At 36.8% G+C, this 18,776-nt stretch overlaps 1 protein-coding gene across 6 annotated transcripts in view; it reads left to right on the top strand.

Moving 5' to 3' along the window:
* Positions 1-18,776, top strand: part of PRKD1 (protein kinase D1) — a 310,715-nt gene that overhangs the window by 266,099 nt on the left and 25,840 nt on the right. For all 6 annotated transcript variants that reach the window (XM_034648656.1, XM_034648654.1, XM_034648653.1 and 3 more), the window contains 2 exons: positions 484-556; positions 3,117-3,223. In XM_034648656.1, the coding sequence (XP_034504547.1) occupies positions 484-556; positions 3,117-3,223 (180 nt within the window). The remainder of the gene's footprint in view (positions 1-483; positions 557-3,116; positions 3,224-18,776) is intronic.

Below are 18,776 nucleotides of genomic sequence, written 5' to 3'. Positions count from 1 at the left end.
GTTTAGATTCATCTGGGCGGGGATGGTTGATAAAGAAGCACCCTCGCCATCCTAGCCGGAAGGAGAGAAGTGATTGGAATCAGCACGCACACAGACATGTGATTGGGACCCATGATTGTTTAATCTGAAATTTATAAATTACCATCCCCACGAGCTAATCCCTTTTTGAATTCTTAGAGTAAGTAGCATAGTATAGTTATAAGTCTTATTTCTCTCTGTTAAAACATATTTGACCCACCCTAATGAAACCTCTGCTGCTTAAGAACCAACGAGTTTGCAAAAACATTACGCTGTTTAATTAATTGAAGAGTGTGCTTTGAATTCTATAGCGATGCTGCACGTTTCATCTAGCATTTACAATCTTAATATTTATGTTAAACTACCTAATAATACTGGTAATGTATATAAGAGAATTATGTAATTTATCAGGACTAATGTTTTGTTCCACTTCATGTTTGTTTTTCATTGGACTTGCACCTGTAGGACATCAGCACAGTATATCAGATTTTTCCTGATGAAGTACTGGGTTCTGGGCAATTTGGAATTGTTTATGGAGGTAGGTTAGTTCACTCGTATTTTTATTAACTTGGAATTTTAGCTGCTTGTACTCAGAGCAGCAATATCTCCAAGAAAAATATAAAAGACAAGACCTATGTGTATATGTATTTGTATTATATCTCTCTGTGTTTTACCTTTTCAGAAATTTCTCTTGAGATAGTCACTATTTGGAGACCTGGATATTTCTGTCTTGTAAGAGAAGTTTTTCTACTCTGTAAAAACTTCTTTCCTTAACTATTGACAGAGTCTATACACAGTGCTGGCTAAATATTGGTTTATTTAGACAAATATTGAGAAGCAAGGAAGTTATAATTCATAAGCAAATTAGTTCCATTCCCTCTTAGCATATTTTTTTTTTTAAGATTTTATTTATTTGACAGAGATAGAGACAGCCAGCGAGAGAGGGAACACAAGCAGGGGGAGTGGGAGAGGAAGAAGCGGGCTCACAGCGGAGGAGCCTGATGTGGGGCTCGACCCCACAATGCCGGGATCACGCCCTGAGCCAAAGGCAGACGCTCAACCACTGTGCCACCCAGGCGCCCCCCCTCTTAGCATATTTGATGAGAAGTCTACAGAAATCCATTCACGTAACTAGACAAATAATCTTTTAATTCTAATATCCATGACAATCTATTTCATTAAGGTTGTCATTTTTTAATTTTTGAAATGAAATACTGGATTTTTTACCCCTTTCCTTATTGTCAAGCTATCTGGTGAATTTATTATTTTAACCTCTGCTCTTTTAGATTCTAGCCAGTTCAGTTTTATTTTTCAAGTCTTCAAGAAACATTTAATACTTATGCTTTACCTCCCCTATAAACTGACATCACAACTTTCAGTTCCTAGATATAATCAGTTAAAAAAAATTATCTTTTTTTGTGAGGTGGGAGGGCTCTGAAATAATCACAATGTCTCACTCAAAATTATTTATGATAGTATAATATGTGCTTTTTTAGTTAAAAACTGGTAAAGTTATTTTCTGTTCTAAAAAGTGATTTGGGCAACACTGGGCTGGCCCAGTCCGTAGAGCATGCAACTCTTGATCTTGGGGTTGTGAGTCTAAGACCCACACTGGGTGTAGAGTTTACTTTTAAAAAATAAAAATAAAAAAAGTAATTTTGATTCTTATAAAATGCTCAAATGATATTTTCTGATGAGAAAGCTCCCGATGAGTCAGCAGACTTTGGGCTTTTTGTTAATGCATGATGGTGTTAACAGTGCTGCACAGAGCAAAGCTCCACAGTGTAATCATTGCTTGCAAAAAACAAAAAAAAAAGTCATGTGATATAGAACATAGTAAATATACATAACTGCACATCATGTAGGGGTGAGAAATGCGGTCGGAGAGGCCAGCAGGTGCCAGATAGTTTGTAATACCCAAAACAGAAGGAGCAGGCCCAGGAAGAGGCCTCCAGCAGGAAACTGGAAAGTTAAGACTGGTCACGTAGGGGATGAAGCAGATGAGAACCGCTCTCAGAAGAGAGGTCAAGTACTCTGTATAGTGACAGAGGAGTGGAGGTAAGAGAAGCTCTGACCCTGAAGAGACTAGAGAGTAAAATACTGAGTAGGACCAGAGATAGCAGTGGGTCCAAGAGTAAGGGATGTTAAGGAAGTAGAGAATGGGAAAAGAGGACAATCTAGTAGTGAAGGAAGGAGCAGTCAGAAGGAAGAGGGAGAGTGGAGTGTAGGGGGAAGATCACTAGATTTACAACAAATGTTGATATGGAATTTCAGGTTAGTTTGTATGTGAAAAAAAACTTGAGTGATTAGGTCATTTTCATTTTCATATTTCTTTAACACTACTATATTCTGTACGTACTGCAGTATATAGTCTAGAAGTTAAGAGCTCGAGGGTGCCCTAGAGATTCCCTAAAACGTTTGTTGTGAGGCTTAAATGGGACGTAATGTGTGTAAAAGGCCTGTCTTGTGATGACAGTGATGATGACGAAGGTTTTTTGAGTTTGTCTAATTATCTGGGCACAGTGTGCACCTGACGTATCTTATTTCACTTAATGCTCACAACAACCTTACCATGGAAGATGAGGAACCTAAAACTCAAAAAGCCTAAAGTGATTTGCTCAGGGTCACAAAGCTAGTAAGTGAGAGCCAAGACTTTTTATTCTTTCCCTTATAATAGGCATTAGTTTATCAAGACTTTAAATTATACTTTCTTAAGGAGAGCATTTTGCTGGTGTTATAAGATTGTCTATGTTAAGTGGCTCAATATCCTGTTTCTAAAATATATATTCATATGAGAAAATATATATTCATATGAGAAAATATCAGGCTGCTATATATGTATAATTTTTAATGTCCCACTTTTGTGTTCTAAATTGTGGCTAATTTCATACTACATATTTGATTTAGAATAACGGAGCTAAGAAATGAAATCTTGACGGGTATAAGTCAATGCTCATTAGAAATGTTAATGTATTCAGTGAAACATTTTTGTAATTCCCCAAATTGTCCTTGTAAATTCTGGTGTTCTTTAATATAGATGTTCTTAAATATAATATTTAATAACATTATGCTAATATCTTCCCCTTTTTATTTTAAAGGAAAACATCGTAAAACAGGAAGAGATGTAGCTATTAAAATCATTGACAAATTAAGATTTCCAACCAAACAAGAAAGCCAGCTTCGTAATGAGGTTGCAATTCTACAGGTACCTCTTTGTTTTTCATTTGGAGTCTCTAAAATACTCCCTCAATTTCCACAAAACAATGATAAGTTCTCCAAATACCTGTGGCATAGATTTTTGGGGGAAAGCTTTAAAATACCCGGAAAGGCATCTCAAGCATCAAAGTACTGCCTGGTAGTATCTTTCCTAAGTCTGGGCAGCACGTTGTTCTTTTTTATGTACTTAATTCTGGGTTTTAATATATTATTAATGCTCATTAAATGGGTAATGTTTCAGCATTTGCTCATGGTGGACATGCTGAGACCATTTTGTTTTACATTGTAAATGACCTTGCCTTCATAAACATTCCTCCTTTATGCTGTGATAATTATATGAATTCAGTATGTAACTGTCAGCATATCAGGTAAATGAGTAACGTATGCCTGAGAATCGGATCGTCTTGGTATCATTAATGTCCTTTTTGTCTCTCACTGTAAGGCTTTCCCTTAATACTGAGCATGTTACTTAACTGCTTTCATTAATTATAATACTTTTTTCAAGCCAGAATATGTTAGTCAAAGGTATTATGGGGTATGTATAATTTTGTAACCATTAAAACTTTTTCTGCAGACTAAAAGGAAATTGAGCAACTGTTTGCTAAATGTGGTCAACCTAGCTGTTCAGTCTAGACAATTAGGCCATTGATAAATGCCCATTTTTTATATAACTACCGTAATTCTCTACTTGTTGTGTAAGCTGGTCATAACTTCTAATTCATAGCTTTATTGAATAATTTTCATTTGAACATTGCTAACAAAACAAAACGGATTGCGTTTCTTCATTTATTGTTTCATTGAACTGCCATTTATTGAGTTTCATACAATAAAAAGTTGAAAAAGATGCAATTTCTGCCCTAAAGGAGCTCATGTGCATAGACAACCAAAAATAATGCCTGCTATACATAGAAAAATAACATAGACTTTTCTGGGACTCAGAATTTCTAACGATGGTGTTTTTGTGCTTTTGGACAACTGTGTAACACAGAGAACTACCGCAGTTTTCTCTGTTTTCCTGGGGAAGATCATAACCAGGCTCTGAAGATGCCAATTTCATAGACTCATACCTTAGTGCTTGCTAATCAGTTGCCAAAAAAGATTTTTTAGAAAATTCTTAACTTGGCAACATTAAGCTGTAAATGACGTCTGAAAACTTAGTAAATGACATCATGCCAAACCTGGACACCCTGCTGTCCCAGTCTCCACTCCCAAGTGGTGTCCTAAAGTCAGATCCTTTGCAACATGCCAACCTCCAGACTGACATATGTACAGAGACATTTATCCTTGCTTACCAGACGTGAGAGAGAGAACCTTCCTGGTTAACATGGCTCTGTCTCTCTACATGTTATTGCAGTGGCGGACAGTGATTGGATAGATGTTGAAGGTCTAATTCTCTGTGTCTAGGCCCTGTAATTGACTTTGCAGAGCCTGTCAGTGGGTTGAGTGGCTGACTCTTTAGTGAGGTAGAAAAATAAAAGACACCTGAGCATAAACTGCCTCCCATCTCCTCTTCCACAAGAGTAGGTGCAGTGAACAACTTGGATACAATACACAGACATTTGTCAAAATTTTCATTATAGTTTTCAAAAAAAAAAAAAGTTTGTTTACGTTGAAAGTCAAATTCTGCCCCTTGAGCATGTGTGAAGAGGTTGAACAGTTCTCAAAAATCCCTATCGCTTATCACTCTTCCCCACTGTCCCTAACCATTCACTTTATTCATCAAACTCATATTGATTGAGTACATGTCATGAGCTAAGCACCATCCTAGGTCCAGTGAATACAGTGGAGAAAAGATACACAGATCCTTATTGTCGTGGGTCTTTTTTTTTTTCTTAAGGTGGTTTCAGTAAAGCATGGACCCATGGACAGAAAGAGCTGCCTGTTGTTGTGGGTCTGAATTTGAATCACTCAGCTATACCTTCAGTCAGACGTTTGCAACTTATTTATGTGTTGAATTTTCAATCACATAACATGTACCATGAGTCTTATTAAAGCTTGGCTTAACTCTATGCACATACAGGATTCAGAAGTTCATACTTTATTCTAAAGTTGCCAAATGTTTCAAAATTTGTTCATCAAAAATACGGGACTCATCCTATCTCCCAGCTGAAACAAATGAAAGAAAACATTTTAACTGTTTAACCTTTGTCTGATTTATCAGCCTCTCAGGAAAGATTATAATTCAATATCCAGAGACAGTGAAGTTCAAGCTCACCTCCTTTGAGTCTTTGCTCAGATATCATCAACTGTATAAGTACCATTCTTACCTTATTGAAAACTACAGTTCACTCAAACCCCCTCCCACCCCTACCCCTGTACCTCTCTTACTCTGATCTGTTGTTTTCTTCTGTAGCACTTATCACCTTCTGTTCTATTACAGAATTTCATTTATTATATTTGTTGTATGTTTCTCTCCTCAGCCCCTTCGCTAGAATATACACATCAAGGGGGGTAGATATCATTCTTTTGTTTACTGATATATCCCAAACACCAGAAATTGTTCCTGGCACACATCAGGTGTTCCGCAAATATTTGTTGAAGTAAAATTGTACAGAAACACCATCCTGTCACATAAAATGGCCTACATAGTATCCAACCAGATAGCAAAAGTCTAGACTGCCTTTGCTATTAATGGTTAATTGGTTGGTCAGTTAAGAGGGATTAACTATGGTTGGTGGGCTTAGTTCTTTGAAAGCCCTCATCGCCTCATTTTATATTTCTTATCAAAAGTAAGAGTTCATCTTTTTGGACCTGAAAAGACAAAGTGGTAATGGGGATAGGAAGTGGGGGCTAGAATTGTGACTCACTAAGTGATATGTTCAGAAAGTACCATGACTGAAATCAACTGGATGGTGAGCAAGGTTTTCTTTCACTACTCTTGAGGAACAGAATTCCATCCGTCTGGGTGGAAGCAGTTGGTATCCTCTGCCTTGTGGCCCCCTACTTAACGAAAGTTGGAGTCCTAGTTTATGGTTGTACCTGGAGTCTCACAAGTTCTGCCCTCTCACCTTCCTCCCGATTATCCAGAAGGAGCCATGTGGGCTGAAGTGACTGATGGCAGAAATCCCTGCTCCTGCTACTCTCCTAGTCCTCTGGTCAAATTCTGATTTATTTCTGTTGTTTGTGGAAAAGCACGTTTGCTTATAGAAGACCTCAGAGTTGTGTAAATATTGAATATGTGAAATAGTAGAATTCTTTCTTTGTCCATTTTCTCCTTGCTGTATAACCTAGGTCAGGGCTTTCCAAAATCTGAATCAGTCATTAGAAAACTAAGCTCTTCAGATATTTTTGAATAGTTGACAAATCAAGGCAAGTGTGAATCTTATGGCTTAGTCATCCCTTACTTACATCATTTAGAATAGCCTGTTTTCATTAGATGTAAATACTTCATCATTATTATTACATATCAGTAGAATGTTAATGTGGATGTTAAATGTTTCATGAAATCCCCAAGGGATCCTACTTATATTATTATTTTAAAAGTTGTATCTTGATTTAAAAAAAGACATAGCAGATTTGAAATTACTTTTTTTCTATTCATGTCAGTAAAATAAGGATAAGAAGTTTGTTGTTTTATGATTAGGGATATCAGAGAAAACTGAGCTTTTACAAGAAGATGGCAACTATATCTTACAAAACTTAGAAACTTAAAATTTAAAGTAAATAGTATTGATATATTTAATATACTAATGCGGACTTGTTCAGTCAGAATTGCAACACTAGCGCTTGTGTTTATGATACAATGTGTGAAAGCATTTTGGAATTTAAAAGGGACTAAATATAGAATGCATACTATAGACAAAAATACATAAGAATTTCACAAGCCATAAATTAAATGTGTCCCCTGGCACTTACCTCCAAAATTACCTCTATTATCCTGGTTTCTCTGTTGTGAGGCACTCCTCTTCCCATTCAGGTCTCTCTTCACTTAAACACAAACCAGCAGCAGCAGCCACATGCCATCTCGATTCGTCCAGGCTGCCTTGCGTAGGCATGCCCGGTTCTCGCTTCTCTACGGCCGCACTTTAGATTCTGCTCTCCTCTTCTTTCCATTCTTGTTCATAAATTCCCTTGTCTTTGGTTTCCACAGCTATCTTAAAGAAAATGCGAGGTCCTTTTGCCATCCCCTTGTTTTCTCCTTCTGTCCACCTGTCACCCTTTGGCTATTTTTCAGTCCTTATGCAGCATTGAGCATTTGTTCCCCCTACACTTACAAGATCGTATTTCTCCTTGCCTGCTAGTTCCTCCAACCTTCTTCCTGAACTTCTCCTTGCTTTCATCTAACTGGCCTCTGCTAATGTGGGACTCATTCTCTCAGTGAGGTCATCCACTTTAAGAGCTCCTCTGTCATTCCTTCCCAGGTCATTCCTTAATTTATCTTTGAGTTCTGATCTTCCAGAGGCTCTTGGGTCTCATATTTTTGACGTTAGGACATCTCCACTTTGCTGGGCCAGTCTAACCCCAAACCAGCCAGCCTAAAACCAAACACTTAATCCTAACATCTTTCCCTGCAAGATACTCTCTCCCTAACTTTGTTTTGCTTTCATTCTTCCAGTTTCTAAGGCTAGAACCCTTTTCCTCAATTAATAAAAATGTTAAGTCAATCATTAGTACCTGCGAAGTACTTCCTTCCTTTACACAAAGCAATTTACTGAGCCTCTGGGCCATATACAAATGAATGAAACCTTTGAAGATGTTTATCATCTGTCTGGGCAGTCAGATACAAGTAACTACAAGTCAGGATAGCTGTGGAAGCATAGTGAAAGAAATCATGGATTATGATGGAAGCCAGGATGTTGGAATCAGGGAGAGCTTCCAAGAGAAATATGGCATTGGTGAAGTCCTGAAAGATTTGGTTTTGATAACCAAAGAAATGTTGGAAAGGCTTATTAGACTGAGGGGCCTACCTTAGTAAAATAAATATTCTGTGAAAAATGAGTAGAAAAATTTAGATCATTTTAGAAGAGTAGCTTTCAAACATTTTCCCTCATGTATCCTCAAAAAGAATTCCAAAAAACGTTGTACCTGGTTGTATATTTTTAAGATGACAGCTAGAACTGTTTTATCAGACATTTAAAGAGTTTTAATTTTGTACTGTATTAAAAATATTGATATTTAAAAATAAAGCTAGTATATCACTCCTTTACAAGTATGTACTAGAATCTAAATGTCATAGACATTTGATATACTTTACCAACCATTTAAAAAAATATGTGAATGGGCTCTTCTTTAACAATATAATTCACAATATTCCTTGTTTTTCTTTGAATATATTATACTTTTCCCACAAAATTGTATTCTAACATAATGTGTTTTTATACTTGAAAGTCTTTTATTGGTCCCCTTTCATAATTATTTACAGTAAAAATAAGTATATATTTTAAATTTTTTGATCACAACACTTTAATAAATGTTTAAAGCATTCTTTTGGGTTCAGTTATCATTATAATTATCAGTAAAAACTTTATTCTATAAAATTTTACCTATACTTGTTAAACATAAAAAATAAAATGTTGCTGAAAATACACTGTTTATTGAGATTGATTTTTAATTTAGTTCATAAATTGATGCCTGAATATTACTTATCTTTTGAATCAGAATTTAGCAACAATTTTACTTTTTTTAAACTATAGGAGCCAAGTTGTAAGCCCAAACAAACAAAAACAGTGATTTATCTTCAGAAATTCATTTCAGTTCTCTCTCCATTAATAAATCCATTAAATCTCTAATTTTGATGGAAGAATGAATTAGAAACTAAGTTACAGATGAATTGATTTCCAAGTTAGAGTCATTCACTTCAGACTGGCACAGTATTTCAAATTTTCTTTCTACTTTTCTCTCAGAGGATTTTTCTCCCCATGGCAAGGCACTCTAGTAATATTTGGAGTGAGTGAGAAGCATCCATAGAAAGGAGGAAAAATTATTATGAAAGGAAACGTAGGGATGGAGAATTTGAGAACTACACAGATATTTTCAGATCTGCATTAGAAGTTATTTGTGGACTGGTGTGATTCATTCATTCATTCCTCATATATTATTGAGTGCCCACCATGTTCCAGGCAGTAAGGATACAGATATAAACAAAACAGATTTTCTCAAAACTGTATAAACAAAACAGATTTTCCTAAAACTATGCTCTGTTCACATATCTCATAAAAATCTTCCTGTTCCCCAAGAGTATGCCTACTTGGTTAAGAGACTGCTGTGGTGGGACATAGTGTGCGGTAAGACCAGGAAATGGCTTTCATGTGAGTTCATGGAGAACCTTAGATATTGTGCCAAGTTGATTGGATTTTATTATGCTTGGGTGATTGTAAATTATTGAAATGTTTTGAAAAAATGTTATGATCAAATAGCATTTGGAGATGGCATATTATAGAGAAAAATGTCTAAAGGCAAGAAAACCTTGTTGGAGACTATTTGCTATTTTCAGCTAGTAGTGACAAAGTGCCCCTGTTCTCTTCTTTCTTGCTGTGCAATTGTCTTGGCTTCATCCTTAACATTTGCCTTGGCACTGGTCTAGACCAGACCTTTTTTTTTTTTCTTTTTAGATTTTATTTATTTATTTGTCAGAGAGGAAGAGGGAGCGAGCACAAACAGGAGGAGTGGCAGGCAGAGGGAGAAGCAGGAGAACAAGGAGCCCAATGTGGGACTCAATCCCAGGACCCTAGGATCATGACCTGAACAGAAGACAGACGCTTAACCCCCTGAGCCACCTAGGCATCCCTAGACCAGACTTTTAAAAATTCATGCCTTGATTACTGCAGTGGGTGATATTCTGATAGTTTGGTTCCCCACTCCCCCAACTCCACTCCGTCATCATCTTGCTGACACTGCCTTTTCCCCTGGTCCATCCTGAAGACCACAATCAGATGAGTCTTTAGTGGGTTTCCATCCTATCCCTTCCTAGCTTCGTAGTTTTCTTATTTCATCAAATCTGTATTTAGCATTGTAGGTGATTGTGCTGGACCCTCTCACTTCTATTCAGCTGAGTCCATTTCTCTTCAAGTTACTGTTCTCATCATACTCTTAACCTCTGGCCATTGCTCAGCTTTTAATTGCAAGCCCGGATGCCCATTTTGGTTTCCTTGGTTTGTTCATGCTTGATTGATCTTCAAGATGTATCAATCCTCTCGACTATCTTGTGCTCTTTTCCATATCTCCTGTTTACTTATGGTTTCTAGTCTTCATATAAAGTAGTAATACGTATTGAATACTTCTTATGTCATAATTAGATTATAAACAAATTTGAAAGTCTCAGCAACGCCTTCTTTTCAGTTTTCACAATGCCTAGCACAGTAGTAAAGACATTACAAGTAATAGGTTAACATTTGACAAAATTGTCTTAAATCACATACTGTATTACATTTTCAGGGCCTTTGTTATAAAACCTTTTGCATGAATCATTAAATTTTAGGAGAAAATTATGGTATTTGATGAGGAGGAAGAGTTTGTAGAATGGCTGTTAATTGTTCCAGATGTTACAGGCTGTCTCAAAAGCTGATTCCTGGGGGGAAAAATGGGCTTTGGGTGCAAAGGAGGTCGAGAACATGTCAGAGTGACATGTTAAAGACAGTGGAACCTCAAGATCAAGAGGGGATTTGGTAACATAGAACTACACTGTAGTGGTACATGGGTTTAGAGAAAGAATGAGCTACAGGGGATGTCCTGCCAGTCAGGAAAATAAGGAATCGTCAAGGCAGCTTGTCAAGGTAGATGTCATAACAGGGAGAGGGAACACTGAGAAGAGAAGACTGACCACAGGCAGTATTCAGAAATCCAGACAATATGCTGAGATGGGTTGTGAGATCATAGTGAGGAGGCTGAAGTGGCATGGAGCCTGAGGCATACCAGTTAGAACAGGCAAGACCCCAGTCCTAAATGGATTTGAGTCCACAGAAAGAATTAAAGCAATGTGTAATACAACATTTAAAGAACATGAGTTCTGGAATCAGATGCCTCAGTTCAAAGCTCAGACTCATTATTTAAGAGTTCTTAGGAGCTTGGATAAGTTACATCGTCTGAGCCTCAGTTTCCTTCTCTGGAAAACTTCATAGAGATGTTATAAGACTTGGATGTGATAATTTTGTGAAACTCTTAGCAGTGCATGACAGATAGTAAAGGTTCCATACTTATTAAGGTGTAGGTTGTAAAGTCTACTCCACTAGGTTGTAAAGTCTAGCTCCTAGAAACCAGTTCCAATAACTTGATGTTGAATTCCCTATATAGAGAACCTAGGAACACATTGTTTCATCATAACAAAGAACATGGTTGACTCAAAGCCTAGACTCAGGCTGAAACTTACCTTAACATATGCCTGGCCCCTGATGGGTGCTTAGTAAATATTTATTGAACAAATGATGTCGCCACACTGAAGAAACCAGGGGAATACAGACCTGCAGAGCGTGCCAATAAGATAATAAAGCATTCCTTATTATTTTGTCTAAAAACATGGCAATTTGTCTTCATTGAGCAAGATGAAATACATATCTCGTAAGAAAATGGCTTTGTTCTCTTAGTCTAGAAGGGTGATCAGGAGGTGGAGAAGAGGTGATCATGATAGAAAACCAGAGAATATGGGGCGCCTGGGTGGCTCAGTCGTTAAGCGTCTGCCTTCAGCTCAGGGCATGATCCCAGGGTGCTGGGATCGAGCCCCACATCAGGCTCCTCGGCTGGTAGCCTGCTTCTTCCTCCCCCTCCCCCTGCTTGTGTTCCCTCTCTCGCTGGCTGTCTCTCTGTCAAATAAATAAAATCTTTAAAAAAAAAAAAGAAAAGAAAAGAAAACCAGAGAATAATACTGCTAAGTGTGGGTGGGAAAAATGAAAAGTTTTGCAAACTGGTGATTTTTTTAAAAAATCATGAAGGAGTCAATTTTTCTTTCTCTAGAGAAAAATATGCAAAATTTGACTTCTTCTTTTAGTGTGTAGGGAGAGGTTAGTTTATACTTCTGTCGTTTCATCTAATATGTTTACTGTATTTCTTCAAATATTTCTTTGTATTTTATTGCATGAAGAATTTTCAAGAAATTGTTTCTTTAGATAAGACATGTTTTGCAGCTCTGAGGTAATCTTGTTATCTTCTGCATATTCCAAAAAATGAAGCCCGTTGATTAGGTATATACCTATCAAAAATAGAGGAAAAAGGAAACAAAGATCTATTATAAGAAAAGGAAAAGGGACTTAGAAATTTTTCCAAATATATATTGTGTTCTGTAAGAAGTTAGTCACAGTGAAAACTTAGTGTCAAAAAGCCAGGTTCCAAGTCAAAACTGTTCCTTTTCCTTGGGGGTAGGGAGGAGTAAATCTTTTTAAACCTTGATTTCCTTAATTACGAGTGGGAATTCATCTGACTTCCTGTACTTGGTTTGCAAGAATGTTTTGGAGAACTAAATTAAATTATATATAAATTGCTTTTTAAATCAGTGTTCCCCAGCATATTTTTGGAAGAACACTAGTCTTTTGAGTTTCTTCATGGAAGGGGATGGGGGTCAAGATTCCCTCATTAAGACAGTTTAGAAAACACTGTGTATGATATCCAGGTCACCCACATCTTGGAAGTGAATACAGTCTTTTCACTTATTAAAGCCCCATAATTAAGAACTTGTTTAATTTTGAGAATATGCCAATTAGACACGTTTTGCCACCAAAAGCTTACACAAATGTGAAATATCACCATTTGACCTTTTTGCACATAACGTTCTGTCTTCTATTCCTGTCCAGTAGACTCACTCCACTTCCCATTATCTGATATATAAGACATCAGAAAGATTATGTGTCTGCACAGATCATTTAACACTATAATAGAATGTTATGCTTTCTGGAGTGCTGGCATCTAAATATAGAAGCTGGGCTACAGTGATATGATTTGTTAAAAATTACACTTGAAATCTAACACCAAGACTAGATTGGATTTATGCACTCGTATTTCTAGCCAGATAGATGAACAGGAAATAAAAAAGTGTTCCAGATGTGTCACAATTGCTATGCGTTTGATAGCAAATTGAAAAAAAAATCCAGATATTTGAACCATTTTTGCTTTTAAATACAATAAACACATCTTGATTTACAAATTCCAATTTTTCTATTTTAACAACCATGCTTTAATTCTTGCCTTTCCCCTAAACACAAACTGAGTAATAGCATGGAAGAAGGGGGGGGGTCATATTTTATGGGGGAAATGTTGCCTACGCTGATTTTTTTACAGTATTGATAAGTCGTTAATTTTCTGTCTCTGAAGTCTTTGTTGTTGGCTGTCAAATTTCAACACATTTTACCTAGTCAGCTTGGAATTCTGGCCTTAGTTAGGGGTCAAGGGGTCGGTAATGGAGTACGTACAAGATCCTTTCTCTTGAGGGTCTGTCTGAGGTTCTCCTGATAGAAATCACTCTGCCTTCCCCTCAAAATTACAGTATCAAATTCACCCATATATAAACATTAATTCCAAGGAGACCTTAGTGTATCAGTCCAGATGACAGACTTAGGACATCTAGATTTTTTTTTTTTTAATTTTCCGTATACCTCTAATTTGAAGGATTCCTGGTGATGGTTGGAAAATATCACATATCTTTTGCTATTTCCACCTGATGAAAAGTCAAAAAAATCTGGAAACAGTATGAGAGAAGATGATGGGTTTTTTTTTAAGTATTGTTTTATATATACTCCCCCTTCTCCCCCTTAGCTTCTTCTCTTAGAGGGAAAGGAGAGGGCTCATTATATTTATCATGTGTTTGCAGCAACCCTGGAATCTAAAGTTAGATTGAAGCATTTCCAGAATTGATGAAGAGAAGAATGACTCAGAGATGTGTAGATAAGTTTATGGGTGTGCATGAATACAAAATCATGCATCAGACCTCAGCTGATTTTCTTGCTGTGCCAATATTAAATTGGTCCTTTCTCTTTTTCTTTTCCTTTTATTTATTGGGCCAGTGTTACTTAATACAATATACAAGACTCAAAGCTAATTTAAGATGTTGTGGTAAACTGTGCATTACAAGCTGGCCACCTGCAAGTTGACTGTCTTGAGAGCCAGGCACGAAACAGGTATATCTCTTGTTCTTAGCAGTTAATGAAGATGCTTCAGCTTACTGTTTCTCTCACAAAATTTTGGACCGTATTAAACTAGCATCAATCTGTGCTAACTACTGCTACAACCAAAGTAAATTACATTCCAGTTCTGATGGATGATATGAGCAGATTACCAAAAATTACGTGAACGTTTCTGAGTTCCAAGAGTCCAGTGGATTAAATTTGATTGTGGCCCCCTTGATCTAAATGTCTAAAGAGGATGGATTGTTATATCTGGTCTTGTGGTTGAAGTAATATCATATGCATTTATTCCTCTGACAGTGCATGTTAGCTTTATTTTGTTCTAGGTTATTACCAACGTACCTTTCTAAAAGTTTGCAGATGAAATTTGCCAAAAATGCTAAAAGATATCTAAAGTAGGAGCCCATTTAAACTGTAAACCTTTTGCCAACTGAGCATGAAATGGGCACATGTTTATACACAACAACTAGGTGATCGCCATTCTCACGTAAGGCCAGGAGGGCCTTCACCTAGTTCAACACAGCCCTCACTTGGTTGACCTCAGAGTAGCCACACCTCTGCCATCACTGAGGTCTACAAGCACAGCAAGGGGAATGATGAGGGAGAACACACTGGCAGGTGCAAGTCTGTGGCAGTTCACACTTACCCTGTAGCCTCTGTTAGATGAAAAGCAAAAAGAAATTTTCTTTGCTGCCACTTACTATAAACTTTCAGGTATCAAACTAGAGAGAGAAATGTGACCCAGATCTTTTTAAAATGACAGAAAATCTGCCTAATAATAATAATATCAGTTCACCTTTACTATGTACCAAGCATGAATTCAAGTATTTTATATTAAATATATAAATTATATTAAATATATATAAATTAAATATATAAATTATATTAAACAATTAAGTCATACTCACATTTCAGAATTAGACACATTCTTCTTATGCCATTTTACCGAGAAAGAAATGGAAGTCAGGAGCTGGGAAGTATAGAGCTTATATACACTCTGGCAGTCTGTGTCCGGGGACTGTGCTCCTGAAATTATGTACCACGCCTTGAGACTTTCCTTGTAGTCAGGCCTGCTCTGGGTTAAAGCAAAAATGGAGAAAGAGATGGGAGTCCAAAGACCTTCTCTACACAAAAAGGCAGAAGTATGGTGATCCTTATTATCTGAATAGCCCATTTTCATTGCTTTATTTCTCATCCTCAGCACAATAATGAAATCCTAGGAAATTAGATTTTCACAACTCATGTACGGGGATGGAGGTTGGCATGGAGGGAAAGGGGTAATTTGGAAGGAGTATCCTGATGGTGGCCTTTAGCTGCTGCTGCTTTGCTTCTCTCTGGCTGATGACTCTTGCCTAGTGGCCTTAGAGAATGAGCTGAAACTATGAATATCTCCTTATTAAGAACTAGATATAAAATAAATACAAATCACCCAAAAAGCAGCAAAATTATGGGTTTCTTCGTATCAAAGATGCTGAAGTATTTACCAGAGCGGTGGCCAGAACTCGTATATTTTGAAGGAGTGGTATCTGGTACCACCAGGATGTCTTTGTCATTCCCCTGAGACGTCAGAAAATCATTTTTCGACTCACACCAGTGGTGGCATCTCTGATATTAGTCGTCTTCAGAATCCTGAGATTGCTTACTAGCAAATTCAAGTGAAGTTACAATGAAAACTTCATGTACTGTATTCTTATATGAAGAGAAGATATCAGCATATACCATATCTGATGCAAAATGTGCTGACTAAATATGTTGGATATGCATTACCATCTCTTCTATAAAAGCATTTAAATCCTAAAGAATATTATCTATATACTAAAAAGTAAGGAGATATAGAAACTCATCTTTCAATCAAATTTACAAATTTGCGTTGGACGTTTAATATGTACCAGGCACTAAGCTTATACTGACTAGGAATATAACTGATAAAATATAGGCCTATGGAGCTTGTAATCTTGTAGGTAAGCCGCATAGTTTCACCAGTAACTGAGTATGATGTGTTAACTGTTCTGAAAGAGAATTTATCAAGGATTGAGGAAAGAGGATGGAGAGACATCCAGTTCAGACTTTAGGAATCAATAAAAGCTGCCTGATCACCAAATATTCATGCCAGGCAAAATGGTCCAGTTCAGGCTGAGAGAAAGTATATATGAAAGTATAGAAAGGAGAGAGAGAATGACACTTGTTCGAAAATACTTTACTGTGGCTAGAGGGAAGGGTAGATATGTAGGAGAAGAAGAAAAGAAGCTGGGGAAATATTGGGGTGGGAGGAGGATAAGTAGTTGACGGTGAAGGGTCCCGTGTGCCACGCTAATGGGGTATATCTCCTCCTGAAACTAGTAGTGGTTCCCTTATGAACTGGAAGTTAGATGCAATGATAGAACCGCAGTGGCAGCCCTTTGAGGAATGGGCTGGAGGAGAGCAAGACCTAAGACAAGATTGCTTAGGAGGCTGTGTCCCATCCCTAGGAAGGAGACGAGGCTCAAACCAACGCATTGATGGTTGGGGATGAAGGCGAGGCATCAGTGTGAGAGAAATTAAGGGAATGAGCTCTAAAACTTTCAGAGACCAACTGGTTGTTAGAAGTGAGAGGGAAGGGAATGTTCAGGATGACTCTCGGGTTTCTGACCTAGATGACAGGCCATTTACCAAGAGAGGAAACACTACCAGAAGAGTCAGTTTGGATGGAAAGACACTGACCCCATTGTTGGCATCATTCATTTACATGAATGGACCTAAAAGACACTTGGACATAAGATTCTGGAATTTAGGAGAGATGGCTGAGCTTCCCTGATCAATTTTGATATTATCTTTACTGAGTCTTATAATCGTCTGCTTTCTACAATGACTTTTGTAGCATCTTTCCAGGAATTATATACTATTTCCCCTTTATAAGGCCTCAGATAATGGTGATTTCAAGCGGCCTTGAATGAAGTATAAGTTGTAAGAGAATGTGATTAGAAAATGGATAAGAAGGTGTGCTCTTCTCTCAACCCGGGCAAACGGGCAGTAATGGGGATCAACAAATCCATTGCCACAGTGCTTTACTTCTGAGAAAGGTACCTCATGTCCCCACCAGTACCACTGTGTAATGGAATATTCTTCCTTCTGTTCTGCATGCCATTTAGAATTTAGACCTTGGACTCATCACTGTTAAGTTTCTTTCTTTCTGTCTCATTATGAACTAAATCATTCAGGTGTTTGATAGAAAAGTAGTCAGCAGTATGGCTCCTAAATAATCTGTTAAAAAGATATGTTGATTCTAATTCTCTTTCCTGCCTCTCATATGTTTGAGTATAATAATCCTAAAGGCAGAATAAAGAAGGGGAAAACATGACACCTTTAACTTACCACAGCTAAATATACAGAATGAACACTCAACTTCAGAGTTGAGTATTTAAATAAAGCAACACTATTATAATTAAAGAATGTGAGTACTAATGAAATATTGTTTAACATGAATCCAAAAAATATAAAATAGAATGTATGCATACACTAAAAATGTTAATTAGTTAAATCCTTATTTCTTTTTTTTTTTAGATAAAATATTATAACTTTTATAAACACTTTTGCTTTTAGTGACTAATTTCCATTGATTACGTAAGAATTTTCTAGGCAACTTGAATCAGGAAAATTTTTGTCTTGATCTCCAAATGGTATTTCCTCCAGACTTCAGAATAATTTATATTCACCCCATGGATATGTCATCAATCTGTTAAGTGTGAATGGACACTATTCTTTCCTGTACTTGACCAAATGTTTCATTTCCTGAAAATTAAGTTACTTAAATGCAACAAACAGATGGCCAGAGCGTCCAGTAGTAGATTACTCTGCCATGAAATTTATTATCTGAATTCCTGAGGTAGGCCTGAGAAGTTAGCACAATTCTTTCTCAACACTGGTCTGCCATAGTGTTACAGTCATCAAGCCACTTTTAAGTTAATTCGGTTACTTTGGACAGTAGCAGGAAAAGTTGAAAAGTTATTTCATATTTTATATAGAAGAGTAAATTTGTGAACAAGTCACATGGACCACTTGGGTTGAAACTTATCTTAGGGTTACCCTTAGGGAATTAAAAAGGTAATATGAATTATACATGATAAGAGAAAATAATGCCTTGAAATTTTTTTTATTTCCAGTGTCTAAATATTATCTTCTCTAGGGTAAAGAAGTATTCATCAGTATAATATGGAGAATATGGATAAATAAGGCATGATTCTTTTTAATCTCTTTTCTTTTGTTACTGTCAAATACAAAAACAAGTTTGGTCATTTGGTTCAATGCAAAAAATACAGCTCATGAGTAAGCATCTGTGATGGCCTTATCACAGCTACACATGATGAACTTTAAAAATGTCAACTTGTTATATATCGGCTCTGCAGGAAAAAAAAAAAAGTAATTTTGCTCTTGGAAAGATTCTTCAACTACCACTCAATGTATTCTTTAGCAAACCTATAAAGCATAAAGGTTTTTTATAAAAGAACAAGGGCCAAGTGC

Source organism: Ailuropoda melanoleuca, chromosome 20 (assembly GCF_002007445.2).
Source record: "Ailuropoda melanoleuca isolate Jingjing chromosome 20, ASM200744v2, whole genome shotgun sequence".
NCBI lineage: Eukaryota > Metazoa > Chordata > Mammalia > Carnivora > Ursidae > Ailuropoda > Ailuropoda melanoleuca.
Note: the sequence above shows the minus strand (reverse complement) of the source record. Positions and strands in the feature narration are given on the sequence as shown.